At 37.7% G+C, this 15,727-nt stretch overlaps 1 protein-coding gene across 4 annotated transcripts in view; it reads right to left on the minus strand.

Moving 5' to 3' along the window:
- The window catches only part of KCNIP4 (potassium voltage-gated channel interacting protein 4), a 401,922-nt gene that overhangs the window by 351,880 nt on the left and 34,315 nt on the right, over window positions 1-15,727 (minus strand). The window contains exons 1-2 of one of the 4 annotated variants that reach the window (XM_032108710.1): window positions 8,781-8,881; window positions 7,854-8,002 (exon numbers count right to left, since the gene is read on the minus strand). The exons of 2 other annotated variants lie outside the window; for them this stretch is intronic. In XM_032108710.1, coding sequence (XP_031964601.1) covers window positions 7,854-8,001 — 148 coding nt within the window. In that variant the 5' untranslated portion in view covers window position 8,002; window positions 8,781-8,881. Of the gene's footprint in view, window positions 1-7,853; window positions 8,003-8,433; window positions 8,536-8,780; window positions 8,882-15,727 lie in introns of those variants that run through there. One more of the 4 variants, XM_032108709.1, reaches the window with a different exon arrangement.

The following is a 15,727-nucleotide window of genomic DNA, read 5'->3' on the forward strand; positions in this document are numbered from 1 at the left end:
ACGCAAGCCGCAGTGTCGGTGGTGGAGCGAGGCGCGGCGGGACCCGGCAGTGCCTTCCCGGCCGAGCACAGCGTGTGGTGGAGCGAGCCCCGGGAACGCCCGACTGAGAGGGGCGGCGCGCGGGCGGCGGCTGGCGGCAGCGGCGGTGGAACGGAGCCGCGCCCAGCCGAAACACGCGCTGGAGCAGGGCGCGGGGGGGTCGTCGCTCGGGGGCCCGGCCGAGACGTGGGTGCAGCGCCCGGCATTGGCAGCGAAGCTGCGACCAGAGGAGGCGACGCACGGAGAACTGAGCGGCGCGGCCCGGCCCGGCCCTCGCAGCCCCGAACGCGACCCCGGGAAGAGCGCGCAGGCACCAGCAGCCCCGACAATTCCAACACGGGAGCGACCGAAGGAGAGAGCAAAGACGCAGCGAGACAAAAAACAGCAGCCACTCGGAAAAAGATCATAGTAACTAAGACCTTAGGGATAGTAAAATGGTAAAATGTTAAGCAAAATTATGGTTTTATAACAAGGTGTGACAACCAGCAAGACATATTCGTGCATAGAACTGCTATTAAAAAGAATAACCCTGAAAAATGCATCCCAAGCTTGGGAGATGGAGAGGTGGTGGAATTTAAAATTATACGAGGTAGAAAAGGGTTACAAGCATCGCAGGTCACTGGGCCTGATGGTGTTCCTGTAAAAGGCAGTATATATGCAAAAAATCGTTGTCATGTTAGACAGTATCTCTATTGTAAAACCCCCCTACAGTCTCCCTTTCCTAATCCCACCTTTCCCTTTTACCCTATGTCCTATTACCCCCAGTGTATTCCCAATCCGTTTTTTCACCCATGGTTTCCCTCACAAAACCATGCTTTTGCCAATTGTTTCCCCAAAAATCCCTTTCCAATGCCGAGTGGGGGATGAAAAGGGGGAGGGAAGAAGTTAAACCCTCTCCTGCCTCAGTTTCCCCACAAAGCATGCTCAGAGAGTTCTGTCTCCCTTCTGTCAGCCCTAAGATGTTCCACAGAATCTGTTTGGACATTTAAAGACTCAGGAGGGTGGCTTGTTTTGTCTTGAAACTGTTCTTGTAATGTTTATCCAGTTGTTTTCATTCTCCTTTTATTAAAATAAAACGGGTGAGGTGTTGGGGTCCCTCCCCTGCCATGTTGTCCTGGGAGAGGGGCCCTGAGGGCACAGACACGGGGCTTCCCTGCCCCTGCTCAGCCTCGTTCCCGTTGGTTGGTTTGTGTTCCCTGCGCGGGCAGAAGGACCCTTGGTCCCGTGACTGGAACAGTTCCTGGGCAGAGCTCCGGCCATGCGGCTGGAGAAATAAACACCTCTGAAACAGCTAGCAAGAATCTGTCTGTCCATATATATTTCCTTTCCACGGGACTCCTGGTTTGATATATGCGTGTTGCAGGATCCCCACTGCAACAGACTTTGTTGTGTAATGTTTATATATCCAGGGAAGCATAAAGCAAAAACTCCATTAAGTGATACACCCACACCTTTGTGAGTCTTATTTCTTAGGGGTTAACTGTGGAGCACGTTTTATCCTTTGAATGTCAAACCCTAAGCAAAATCTGATTTCCACAAAATATCATTCTCCTTACATTACAGGCACATTCACTCTAAGAAGAACTGACTTCATAATCTGCATTTTGCAACTTGCTATCTTTGTATTAAGCATCTTTAAAAACTTAGTTATGGATAATACTTACTTTTATAGGCACTAATAACTGTTTCAAGGGCTCCAAAGATGCATGTATGAATTCTCCCCAGACTGTAAACTAGTGGTTATTGCAGGAGTTCGGCCACTTTATTTTAAAATTTGGAAACGTTTAAAAACCTTGTAAGTACAGAGTAAAGCTGCAAGATTTTTTGTAATGACTGTGGCCTCTAACTATCAATTTTAAAACTTTAAGAAGAATTAAAAGCTTCATAAGATATATGTTCGTGGGGTGTTTCTTATGAGAAATATAGGAGAGTGATTATTGAACTTTCTCAATCCAAAAATGATGCAACTTAATTTTATACATACAAAAGTGTGTGTCAGAGCCTCACATTTTCATTACCTACATGCACTACTCCATTTAACAATTCTGTACACAAACACGCAGTAAAACCCCTCTTCAAAACATTAATCACTCTGGAATTATTCTAAATTGTGTTTTTTAAATGTTTTTCCAATTCCTATTTTACTGAACTGAAAGGCAGCAAGAATTCCTAAATAGTACACTTTCCTGTTAATTTGTGACATTAACTATTACTGCTGCCCTGAAGAGAGTATTAGAAGTCATACTGAGATTAGATCTCTCCATGCTACAAATTTAAAAGAAAATTCACCAGGGAGAGTCTCTAATTTTATTGCCATGATTTGTCTTTCAGAGTTAGCATTTGGCAAGAAGGGAAAAAAACTACAAGGTGCCCCTTTTTGCCAGGTAACTTAATACTCCTTTGTCTGAGATTGTAAGCACAGGCTTTAGTGTAAAGCAAAAGAAAAAATACTAAAAACAGGTTATTACCCCTCATCTTTTTTCCTTTTCTTAGCATTTTTAAAAGAGTTTTCTCATACCTAGTAAATATATACAACTACATCTTTATTCTAATGTGAAGAATGATTTAGCTAAGAATAGAATCCTATATTGGTTTCAAGGAAAAAATCTGAAATAAAAAAAAATGTCCACTTAACAACAACACTTTTACATTTAAAGGGAGTATATTCCCATTTTCCATCCAGTTCAGTGAGTTGAAAAAATATGTATATACAATGGATTCAATATTTGTTCAGAAGGTAAAACTTCAACATAAAATGGATCATTTGCACTGAGAGCCAGAAGGTATGAGGCAACAGGAAACCTTGACTTAATAGAGCCAAATAAGAAAACAGTGCTAATTCACAGTTCATTGTAATTAAAGAAATACCCAAAGCAATATTGAGAAATGTTCATTAATTCTGAAAAAATATCATTCAAAGACACAAAGGGAATAAGCTTTTCACCCTGTAAGTTTTCCCGGGTCGAAGTTCTGGGTAGCAAACTTACTTAAGATTAACATGTACACCAAGAGCAGCAGCATCAAATCGTAAAACATTTCAATAAATATTTCAAATAGACAAAGCGGGCTCATCGTTGCTTGTTTTGAATCCTCAAGTAAATTTCTTTTTGTAGTTTTTACAAAATAAAGATTTCTGTATTGCCTAAAACCACTAAAGGTTCGATTTTTGAATGGATTTCCAAGTTTTTGTGTTCGGAGCATAAAATCTCAGATATGTTAATCTCGTCAGTCATTACTACATGCACTAATAGACTGCAAAGCCTCCTTTTTCAGCATTCAAGAAATATTGCATAGGGTTATGATCTAATTATTTACATGTTGACCATCTAGAATGGAAAGGAGAAGCAGGTTCAGCAAGGGATAAAGTCCTCGGTCTCTCCACAACTTCTCTCTCCCTTCCTCAATTCCTCCTTCTTTTTCTGCCCTCTCCCTCCCCCTCCTCATTTTTTCTCTTCAAGGCTTCCAGACTCAAAATTGCAAATCCATGTGAACTGCAGTTCTGTAGGCACATAGGACAAATATATCCTATCGCCCTCTCATGTAAATCTGCAATTTCAACAGAAACCAAACAATGCTCAAAGTATCTGTGAGAAAGCTGAGGGGAAAAAAAACACAAAAACTACAGGATGTAGTTTGAAGTGACATGAAGTAAAAAATGACACATCTGACAGGCCATAAAAATTCAATTACTGGACAAGTTAAGATCTGAACTGTGTATCAGCAATCCTGTAGGAGAAGACTGTTAGTAAAGAGCAGCTGCTGGGACAAGGGAATGAAGTCAGGAGTATACGGTACTCCTGAGACTGAATATCCATTATTTATTGTTGTTTTCTGACACTTTTATTTCATATTTCATATTTATGACCATTTATTTCATATTTTTCCTGTAGGGAAGGTTGACTAGGACCAGGCAGATTTCAGGAACTATCACTCCATGCACAAGCAAACAAAAAAGATGCTTTTGCTTCTGTAATCAAGTTAGGAAAAAAATCTTGTTTCATGAGTCATGCTAGTTTCTAATTAAGGCAGTTGAGGGCTTCAGTAGTGGAATGCAAACCCTGTATGTAATCCAGATGTCATCACTTTCAACCTTACATGTTGTCTTTGCCTCATCACTTCACTGCTTAATAGAAAAGCACACAGGAAGTAATGCTGAGAGACATTGAAAAAATATTTCAGTCCGAAGGATGCCTATCCTACATGAAAAAAGGTTTTTGTTAATTTTTAACAACTAGGAGGAAAAGTTTTTCATGGTCTTTGAGAGACCATGAGATGTGACTAGATTTCAAAGCAATGGTCAATTTATCTGCATAGGACAAGCAAAGGCAAATGAGTCACAGGAGACAAACTACTACCCTGTTCACACAAAGTCCATGTTTAAAAATCTGACACTGACAATCTTCAGCAGGAATTTTTTGAGCTATCCAAGGTCTGAGACAGTATGAAGTACCCTAGGCAAAGAAGAATTTTAACTAGCTCTGAAATAACTTGGGCTATTTTTTCCTTACATACTTTGTCAAATGTACTATTTGACAGGGAAAAACACACACGATGATTGACAGCTTGGGATTATTCCTAAAGCACTCATATCTCAACTCATAAATATGTGATATGAGGAAATGCAAACAATATAAAAAAATAAGTAAACAGTTGATCATGTATAATATTTTTAGCAGTATGAAATGTAGAGTCAGCAGTACAATGCCTCCAAATTTATCGTCGTGAGAGATAACTTGTTGTCCTCTTGGTGTCTCTCATTTGCATTTTATTAAATCTGCAGTAAATGTATATTCATGGCATAGAATGATCATGAAAGACTCATAAGTGCCCAAGGCAGGCTGAGGAGGCTGCCACTTTAGTGACAGGATACTTCAGGGCTGCCCATTTTTGAAAGTGAGCATTTGAAATTGGTAGTTTTTCAACACATCCTTTAAACTTGGGCTCAGAGTTCACTGCAGTATCAAGCTCTCACTGATGCATTCCTGGCACTGTCATAGTCTGTTCCTCTGGCCTCAGTTACAAGATACCTGCTCTCTGAAACTACTCTCTGATGGAATTAGTCAAATTACTGAGCCTTGAGCATTGATTAAAATACTGGGTTTAGTATGGAAATGTTTCCCATTGACAATCATGTTATTCCATTTACTTTTCTTTGAAATACAATAAGGTGTGCTTTTTTTTTTAATTCTCTTGATCATTCTTTTGAGGATGCACTCGTGCATTGAATCCATGCTGTTCAAATACTGCATCAAAAGGGTTGAGTATAATTATCTTTCCAGTACTTACGGTATAACATTCTTCTTATTCCTAGATTTTGAAACAGGAAGAGCAGGAAGACATTCTCAGTGTGAGGATATTCTAGAATTTTATCATAAGAGTGAAGATTTTCCGTTCTGAAAATAGTTAAATCATCCCAACATTGCAGTAAATCAAATATTTATTTTCCTGCTCCAACTTCAAAATGGAAATTGTCTCTGAAAGAATAATTAATTATGTGAAGCTAAAATATGTTGACAAATTCAGCTGCAAGATCATACAAATAAACTAAAACATGAATAATGAATTGTAGAGGAGAAACAGTAACTGTTTTAAAAGAAAGATTAAATATCCATTACTTCCCAGCATTTCCAGATGCAAAGTGTTACAACGGCAATGAATTATGAAATAATCTGGTATTTAGAGTTATCATGATTTTTTAGAAATATGAACAAAAAAATTCAGTTGCTTTTTAAATACTAAACTGCAAGCCTTAACCGCCTAATGACTGTTTTTATACTTTACCAGTGTAAATTACCTTAAGATAACCAATGGGGAAGCTGATTTGTGTAAAAGAATATCTAAGTGGGAATGAGCCACCAGAATATGATTTCGAAACCCACTTTCATTCTTCCAACAGAAAACAGTAGGTATTGAACAAGTAGCTCTGTAACCACATGCTCTTAGTTCCTACAGCACTGTCATGAGTACTAGGAATGCTCTGTCATTGCAGTCCAACAAAATTTGGCCAGGGAGGTCACCTTGGACAACAGCACAGAACTGAAGAAAGTGCATCAGGATATCTGTCTTCTTGATCCTGATATATATTCAAAGCTTCTTGTAAAGGTATCCCTATGGTATTCACTTGGTTCTACATAAAGCAAAAATAATAGCTTTATTTTGAGTTAACTGTGTGTCAGATTCTGATTTTGTTCCTGTTGGAGTAGCCCAGAGTAACTTAATTGAGCCCAATTTTACAGTGATTCATCTGTCTGCTAATTCACTTTACCAAAATAAAACAAATCCTTAATTCTATCATCACCTATTTACTGTTTTAAGACCCTTTTGGAGGTGTAAATTATTAGCCAGCTTTGAAGGTACTGAAGAATCAGACCTATAAACTTGACTGCAATTTGCTTTAGATTCACCTCATTTCTAGAAAGGAGATTGCTTCAAGCTACTGAGATTGATGATAAATAATCCAATGAAAAGAACTCTAAAAATTCACATGAGCAAAAGGATGAGTGTTCTGAAAGAGTTACAGAAAGTCTGGTTTTGCCTCATTAGCTCCAGTAACAATACAAAAAAAAAAAAAGTGCAGCAAATTATAGGTACAACCTGACACAGTAACAGGAAAACAAACATGTATTTAGAAAACCATAATATGCATGTGATTAAAGCAGCCATTTGTTGGAATTATTAACTTAAAGCTTTAAAATTGAGTATAGCTAAATGTTTGTGCTTAGATTAAAAGGCATATGAAGCACTTATTTCCCTGGACAATGCAGAGATCGGGGCAGTTTAAAACCACAGGTAGGTTGTATTTAACCAGAACATTATTTCTAAAAGATGGAACTAAGCTACTAGAGCATAGCCTTTAAAGTAAATGTGTAAATAAAGTAACATATCACACACTCAGGTTATGGTGACTTAGCTCTTCATGACAAAGCAATGTCATGCATTTTTTTTTTTCATTCTGTTTGACACAAATTGAATATACTGATGACCTGGTTTTGTTTTTGTTTGGTTGTTTTTTTCTGTCATAAACTGTGTACAAGGGAATGAAAAATGCTGCCAAAATGCAAAATAATTGTTTCGGGCAGTTTTTTTCTTCTGTTTCTACATAGTGCAAAGTAAAAATACAATGGTAAAAAGAGGAATCTCTGCTGAATAAAATTCTTAACTGTTTGTATATTCCTGAGGGAAATAATGTGAAGCAGATAAACCATCGTTTCAGGATGGTTGCTGCTTAATTTATTATTCATAAAACAGCTCAGCTTTCAATGGTGAGATATTTCATAGCCAACTTTTAATTTAAAAAGAAGCATTTCTTTCAGTATTTATTAATAAATACAGTACATAACATCACTATGTATAAAAGTGACAGAATGTTACCTTTCTCCATTTCCTCAAAGACAAAGGGATTGATCATGTAATTTCCATGCAAATAAACTCTGACAACAATGATAGGAGGTTTTACTCATCAAAACAGAATTTTGGGTTGGGCCCTGATAAATTGATACACCTAATTGCTGGAGTTTTACATTTACCCATTTATCTTCTGACTGAAGTATTTTTTTTCTGCAGACCATGTATTTTTATGTGCTGCAAAATGAATACTCATGCAGTACAATTATTTTTATCACATTATGATAAAGCACCTCAATCAAAGCTGTGCCATTTTTAATCTCTTTGCACAATAGTCTCAAGACAGCAGAGACTTTTTGTACCTGTAACTTGACTGATGTTAAATTCAGTAGTACCATTGTATGAAAAATTCAGAATTCTTGGAAGGACAACAATTTCTCCCACACTAAAATTTTCAATAGAAAAGGTACCTTTAGAGCTCAAACTTTTCCAGGCAAAAATTCGCTTTATCAAGCAGCAATTCCTAAGCATTTTCTTACAGCTTGCAGGCTTCTGAGGATACTGTTGCAAATCTTCATTCTCTTCATGTGTTTTCTTCTCAGGGGCTAACACTTCCATCCTAAACAAAAACTTAACCTTTAGTCTGCAGGATATATACACAACTTAAATCCAAAGACTATGGGTAAAGGAGATGGGGGGAGAAGAGAGAAGATGGACTAGGGATGAGGGGAAAAGATTTAGAATTTCATTAAGCATTATTCTCAGCTCATAGATTCCCAGAATTAATTAAGTGGAATTAGTGTATTAATATTCTTTTGGTTTTAATTATTTATCTGGAACATTAATGTATTTGTAAAATAAACAGATGGGGTAAAATCAGATTTTATCTACTTCTTTTTAAAACTCCAATTTTAACTTAAATGATATAAATTATATAATATCTCTAGATGGTAAATAAATATTTACCTCTTACCTTAGTCAGTTGTTTAGGTAAAGGAAATAATGTAATCCTCTATGCATGAACCTATTATCCTTCCTATCTTAGCTTACCTTGCATCAGTGTCATAGAGGAGAGCTGCATTCCCCTAGCTGTTATGGAAAGACAGCTGCTCTACCCAGAAAAGATGAATATTTGGGATTCTGTGCTGCCTTAATGCCACTGTCACTCAAATTCAGAAAAGCAGCTGAGCCACTTAGAGCCAGTTGTACGCTTGGGGACCATTTCTCTACACTACCTTCTCATTCACAGAGACAGACCAATACATTTCTAAATGACATTATTTTTCTTTGTAGACTGACACTTTGAAGAAGCCAGAGGCCATTAGCAACAACCAGCACCGACTAGGACCTAACCAAAGCTCTACTGAGTGCCTACAAGCCGAAGAAAAGGAACATACCCAGCGTTCCAGGGCTTTGGTGCTACTCCAAGGTCACACAAGACTCCTAAGCAGCATTCCTGTTTGCTTTTCAGCGAGCTCCAGCCGGAGATGCCGAGGAGATGACTGCTGCTGAGGACAGACCCACACTGCCAGCCGCAGCAGCCCTTTGCCAAGCAGCCATAGACTGCACCAGGGGAGCCACGCTGATTACAAAGAGACGCTGTGCCCAGCCTGTGGCAGGACACCAAAGTGGCCCCTTTCTCACTCCCCTCTTTTTCCCTCTCACGCCGTGCTCTTACACAAGGTCTGCATCTAACAATATTCAACACAATTTCTAAAGGCAAAAGGTAGGAAAGACCCAAAGGAAAAAAACCCCACAAATTGGCACAGTACACACCAGAGTTTGATAAACAAAGCTGCCTTTTCAATTGTAAACTTACTGCTTCCTAAAGAAAGCAAGCAGAATGGAATACAGCACCTCACTGCCTTCACTTCCATCAGGAGCTCCTACTGATTATGCAAAAATCAAAGGATGCAAAGGAACAAGTTTCCATTTTCTGCAATTGATTTTTTATAAGATACTGGATCTCAAAGTTTTTTTAAGCAGTCAGCTTCCTTTTGAACCGAATTAATATTCATACCAATTACATACATTTGCAACTTTCATGTATGTGAAGTTTCCTGCAGACATTTGAACTACGGCTTAAGTATGTTGCTTTGTACAAAATGTTACACACAAAACCCCACACCTGTCTGTAACAACTGGAGACATCTCAGGTCTATCCACACAAGCCAGGACACTAATTCCACCTCTGGAAACACCCTATTAATCAGCTGTAAGGAAAAAGCTGTCAGTAAACTCTGACCATAACAACAGAGAAGCATCATCCTTGACAACCGATTTTTAGGCTGCCAAAGTAAAGGGAAGTACTTCCATTCAGATTCACATCTAGGGACATATTTCAGGCCCACTGCTCTTTAGAACTGAACAACGCTTGAATTTGCACTCGGAATAATTCTTGCTGGTATAAGATCCTTTGAGTCCTTAGCATGACACAGCACTCCAGACATGGCTGTATTTCCATCGCAAACCATTAGAAAGTAAACTGAATTTCAATACAATAACAGAGTTTCTGAAACTTCTGAAACTTCAGCAGAAAAACTTCTTCCAGTTTAAGCATATTTCACAGGTCTTTTATCCTATATCTTTTAAAAATGGCATTCTGAGAATAAATATTAATTTTAAATTGGTGTTTACTGTGCTAAGAAATACATCTTCATGAGATAATTTCAGTCTGGATTTCCAGATGACTACTGGAACAAAACTTTTATTTACAAGAACGAAACTTGAGTGTTAGCTATTACATAGAAATAATAGGTATTTTTATTTAGAGAATGCTCTCAACTATTCCTACATCCCAGTTTTGAATGAAACTAACGTACTCTAGAAATTAAGAGTTCGTGCCTTTGAACACTGGAGGTTCTCTTCTGACCAGTCTGTGCAAGGCGTCTGCAGAAAGCCACCCATCTTCTCTGGTGGAACATATCTATATTGTTCCTGTCCAGGGCAAGGAGAAAACCAATCCTATGCCCATGAGCACTGGAATATAGTGTCACGTAGTATAGCTTCAAACAGCTAAAACTTGAAAATGTTGTTAAAGTAATTCAAGTTCAAGTTTTCTGGATATAAACCTTCAGAGAAACTGCCTGCCCATGTAACAGTCAGCTATAAAATCCTTGATGTTCCCCCTCAAAGGCCAGCTCTCACAACATATTCTGTCACACTTCTCAGAGGGCCTCATCTCAGAGATTCATTAATCCATAGGGAGTGTGAATCCATAGGGAACCAGACACAGGAGCAGAGACAAGCCTCTCGGAGAATGATTCCCATGATGGGACAATAAACAGGAATGTGCACTGCCTAGACATGGAGCAACTGTTCACATGCAATGGGAGAGGGTTATTGGATATGCTTCCACATTGGTATTTGAATAAAGTCTTCAGGAGGTACAAGAACACAAGAGTTTTGCCAGAGGTGGGATGCATAAAAGCACAAATTCAATAACACTGCTCAAGGGGGAATGGAGAAGTAGAAACCTTGCTGAAATCTTCAGGGTTTCATTCTATGCACCTGAAAACCATGTCTTATTTGCCATGATATGAAGAGATTCATTTGAGATAAATCTCTAGAAGGAAGTATTTTTTCTAAAACTGGTTCAGAAGATGTCAAGATGTTCAGATTGCACTGTATGTTTCCTTACTTCAAACCTTAATCAAGTCCATAGAAATTTTCTTCTACAATAGAAGTATACATGAATCAGAAGTTCTTTGCAGTACTAATCATCATGCTGTAATTTTGTAGTGAGTTTAAAATAAGCTTAAGCTGTAGAACTCTAAATTTCAAGGTACCACTGATTTTTTTCAAACAAATGATGCTGTACTTCATTTAATCATAATAATGATTTATAAAAGGAACTAACATCACTCTTCTGAAGATATGTATTTGATTTACCTCCTTCTCCTCTTCAGATCGTGCACTCTGACTTTGAGAAAAGGAAATGGATTGACAGTGAATTCCACATTTACAAACCCAAGGACTGTAAAAAATATATCACACACAATGTTATAGAAAAACTGGTCATATTGTAAGTAACATGAGAAAAGCATGTGTGAAAAGTGTATCAATCCAAGCTGCACAGGATCCTTCCTTTCCCAAAATACATTGAGTCATTTAATAATTTAGGTGAAATGAAAAAGGAATTTAAAGACCACTCTACAGAACCTGAGCAACTTCAGGATCTGGGAATGGGGAGATCTTACAACTGGGAGTGAGTAGTAAAACAGGTCAGAAAGAAAATAAACAGACCTATGCACCAGTGGGAGTACCAACAACAAGACAAATGTGGAACAACAATCTGCAAAAAACATGAAATACCTCTGGTCTGAGCCCTTACATCTTACTGCAGCAGTAACCAAGACCCTGAAATCTTCCTGAGCATATGCAAGTCAGGAAAGGCAAACTGTTTGCTGCAGTTGTAACAGTGCACAGAGACAGGGACTGCCTAAAAAAGCAGGTTTTCATTATTTCATATTATTGGATTTTATCTGTAATCAGTTACACCTAAAAGCAAGGCTGCTTTTTTGTATAAAATTTATTTCCTATTGATGGTTAAATAACTATTTTTATGAGTGATCTAAATCATACAAGCTAAAAACCCCAGAAAGTCACAAGCTGATGAATCATATAAGGGCTGTGTGATGCCACACAGCTACAGATATTTTGAGCAATACTTATTTGAACTACAAGGAAACGTCCTCTAGCTGTATGTACATGTCCACGGGTGCATGCAGGTTGTCTTAATATTGCTTGATCAGATTTGATCTTTGGAAAAATGAAACTGAACTTTACATGGATTCATGGAAAACTATATAATTCTTCCCTCAGTAATGAAATAGCAGCTGGAAAGGGCTATTCACTATTGAGGAATCACTATAGAGTGAGAAATACTTTAGGAATATTCCAGCTGAAACAGTCAAAACTGGCATCTATATGGGGTTGGGGGGAGAAATCTTTACAAAACTGTCTGGTTGCATTAGCTGTCTACTCTAGCACAAGTATTCCAAGAACTTTCACTGATGACTGTGTGTTCTTACAAGGACCTGGAAGAAAGAAATAACTTTACTTCGACAAAGCTAGATTAAACCAGTGATGTCTGCTGAAAATTTTGGGCCACTAGAGATTGCAGCTATAAGTCGTGAAATGAATACTGAAAAATAGGGCAAGCTTACAGAATCCAGCTCTGGATGAATGTGTGGGTGACTACTGACATATTAAGGAATATTACAATGAGATGCTTCAGAGGAAAAGCGGGGTTTGCTTTGATTTTGTTTTTCTCAGCAGAGCCACTTTTAAATAGTATTTCATGATACCTGATTTTGGTAGAAGAAGGAAAGGATTTGCGAGTGGAAAGGAAAATTTCATTCTCTTTCTGTAAAATGAAAAATGGAACAGAAAAAGATGGGAAGCAAAAATATATCAGCTATGTATTTATCCCCACTATATTGTGCTCTCTAAAGTTTTGCTGTTGCATTAACATGAACTTCATTTACATCTTTTTATCCTTTTCATCATTTGTTTGGCCATTTATAGGCAAAAAAAAAAAAAAAAAAAAAAAAAGGCTGAATGATTACCAGGCAGCAAAAGCTTCCTGTATGCTTCAACATTGACTAAAATTTTGGGTTCTACTTTTGCCAAGAGAAAACAGGTAAATTTCAATTTGTCTAGAATATAGTGAAGAGTTGAGCAGTGCTAGTCTCTCTGGAAAGTCTGTGGGAAGCATTTGAAAATACTCCACAAGTATAGGGGAAACTGCTCTTTGTTTTTTCCTCATCTCATAAAGGTCATCCTCCTTTATGTATAAAATGTCTATAGGTCTTGCTTGCTCATGCAAGCAATACACAATCTCTGTATAGTAAATGAGGAGAAAAGAAATAGGAATAGTGGGGCAGACTGCTCCAGAACTCTTTTGTTTTTTTAACTCTGAACACTTTGCTGGGACAACACAGGTTAATAATTGATTTCAGGTTGCATTCAGGTTGCCTGGCTTAGAAGGAAAACATCTGTGTTCACACATGTTATCTCATAGTGCTGTGTGGGTCACAGGAACATCTTGTGATACCTGCAACAACTAACTGACTGCCTCAGGAACAGCGACCAACACAACCAAGAGCAAACATTTGTGGGTGGGAATTTCAGAGAGCTCCTTCGCTGTGCCAGAGGGATTTCATAATGAGCCCTCTTGGGGTTATAGGTATATTGGGATGAGCTCTCACTGGATGATTCAGTAGCCAAACTAAACGGAGAGAAAAGGTCTACCCCCATCAGATTACAGGGATAAGAGAGATGACAGTGACTGTGATATGAGTAGAAAGGATTTTAATGCTAATCCATTGTTAATGGTAATTAAAACATTCCTGCTTGCTATTAGCAGTTGTTCGGAGTGCATATATATACTTTCATTGGTTAAAGTGGCAGGGAGTTTTAGATTTTCAGTGGTAATAAATATTTCTCAGCAAATAGAAACAATGTATTTACTGGTGAAAAATTATAATTTTATAGCTGCCAAGAAGCTTTCTTGCCAATATGTCAAAGACTGAATTCTTACAAGACTTTTTACAGGTCCAGAGTAACATTTCATTTTCCAAAATCGCAGGAGCAAATTGGATTAATGAGAGGGGATAAAAAGGGTATGCAAACCCTACGAAGTTTTTAGTTATTTCTAAAAGCTTTTTCGTAGGCAACATAGCAAATTTGAAGAATCGCATGCCATTGCTAAGAAAGGCAATGACCTTCAGAAAATATATTTTTAAAATCTATTCAGTAAAATCACATAGGTGAGAAGACTACCTGGGTTGGGTGTTCCAAAGCTGAAAAGGTCCATCCTCTGCCACTGAGACAGCCTCTGGCAGAGGGAGGTCAGAGAGATAACTCAAGTAAGGCAAACGTACCAGGACTGATCCATTTTATTTGTGAGAATGGTATGTTCTGATACTTGAAAAGGGTAGCAATCTACCAGAAAGTGCCATCAATGTCACAGCTCATGAAGAATTAATGAGTCTATTGGACTGTTTAACTTCCTAAACAAAGATTTTTTTATCTCATAGTCACAGGATGAATAAACCCAAGACTCACATGACTCCATACAAATAGGTTTGGTTTTTTTTTTTCCCCTACATCTGTATATCATCATGCTTCAACAAGAAGAACTCCTATTTTAAAAGCCTGAAAACTGTAACAGATGAGAATAAAGCTTTATGAGACTAATCGTGGTAGGTTTGTATACACATTATGGTGTGGCCTAGTGTATAATTTATCAAAATTACAGATACATCAAATTTCTTCTTTAGAGCTAACAGAATGGGAAACTGGTCCCAAAAAAAATGTATGAAACAATGTTTTCTGTACCAAAAGTAGGGTATAACTTTGGGAAGGATGGACAAAAAGTAGAGGAAGTGAATACAAGTAGATTATTGGATTAACTTCTGTAAACTTATGAAAATGCCAACAAATTCTAAAGAGAAAGTTCCACTAGAATTTGTTGGAAATTATCTGCTCTTGGTTTAAATTGTTATTTTTACAAGTGACCTTACTTATCAGTAGCAGTAATTATCCTATTTTGTGCTTTATACTAACAATAAAATTGTAAACAGTGTTCTACAATATATAATGCATATGCTTTGCTTCATAGCAGTAAGAGGTATTCATTTTTAAACTGGTCTCCAGTTTATTATATGGACTGGATACACTCCCTTCCTGCAACTGCCTTGACTTCATTTATGACTCTACATCTATTGTGCTCAAAAGCACTGACATAAATAGCAGAAGACTCCCAGTTAACTCATAACTATCAGAACTCCATTTCAGATGATGATCACAGCTTTGGAAAGTCCTTCATTTTGCTTTTGCTCTGGCTCCTAATTAGCCCAATATTTGTCAAAATAACCCCAGAAACAAACTGGAATTTCCTTTCTCTGTGGATCTTTATCATTTACATATCATTTATACCCAATGAAACATGAAACAAACTGTCCATCCTTATTTTGTGGCATAGAGTTTCCAAAAAGCAACAAGAATAAATTTGTCCAGGACACATAAACAATTTTTCTTTTTTCCATACGTATAGATCACCCAGTACAGGACAATTATCAATTCTCACATATTCATTTAACTAATTTTTTATAATGCCACAGAATTAATATATGCAGTAAATCTCACAGGGTTTGTGACTTATTTATGAACACTTAAATAATTTTGGAAGCAGCAAAAAACACTTATTATTAGCACAGCACTGGTAACAGGAAAGGGCTCATTACCATCAACTCCTATCCCAGAAAAGCTGTTTATCAGAGATTGACCTGCAGATGGGGCAGCACTAACAAATGAAGCTAATTGAACAACGCAAAAA

This window comes from Corvus moneduloides, chromosome 5, assembly GCF_009650955.1.
Source record: "Corvus moneduloides isolate bCorMon1 chromosome 5, bCorMon1.pri, whole genome shotgun sequence".
Taxonomy (NCBI): domain Eukaryota; kingdom Metazoa; phylum Chordata; class Aves; order Passeriformes; family Corvidae; genus Corvus; species Corvus moneduloides.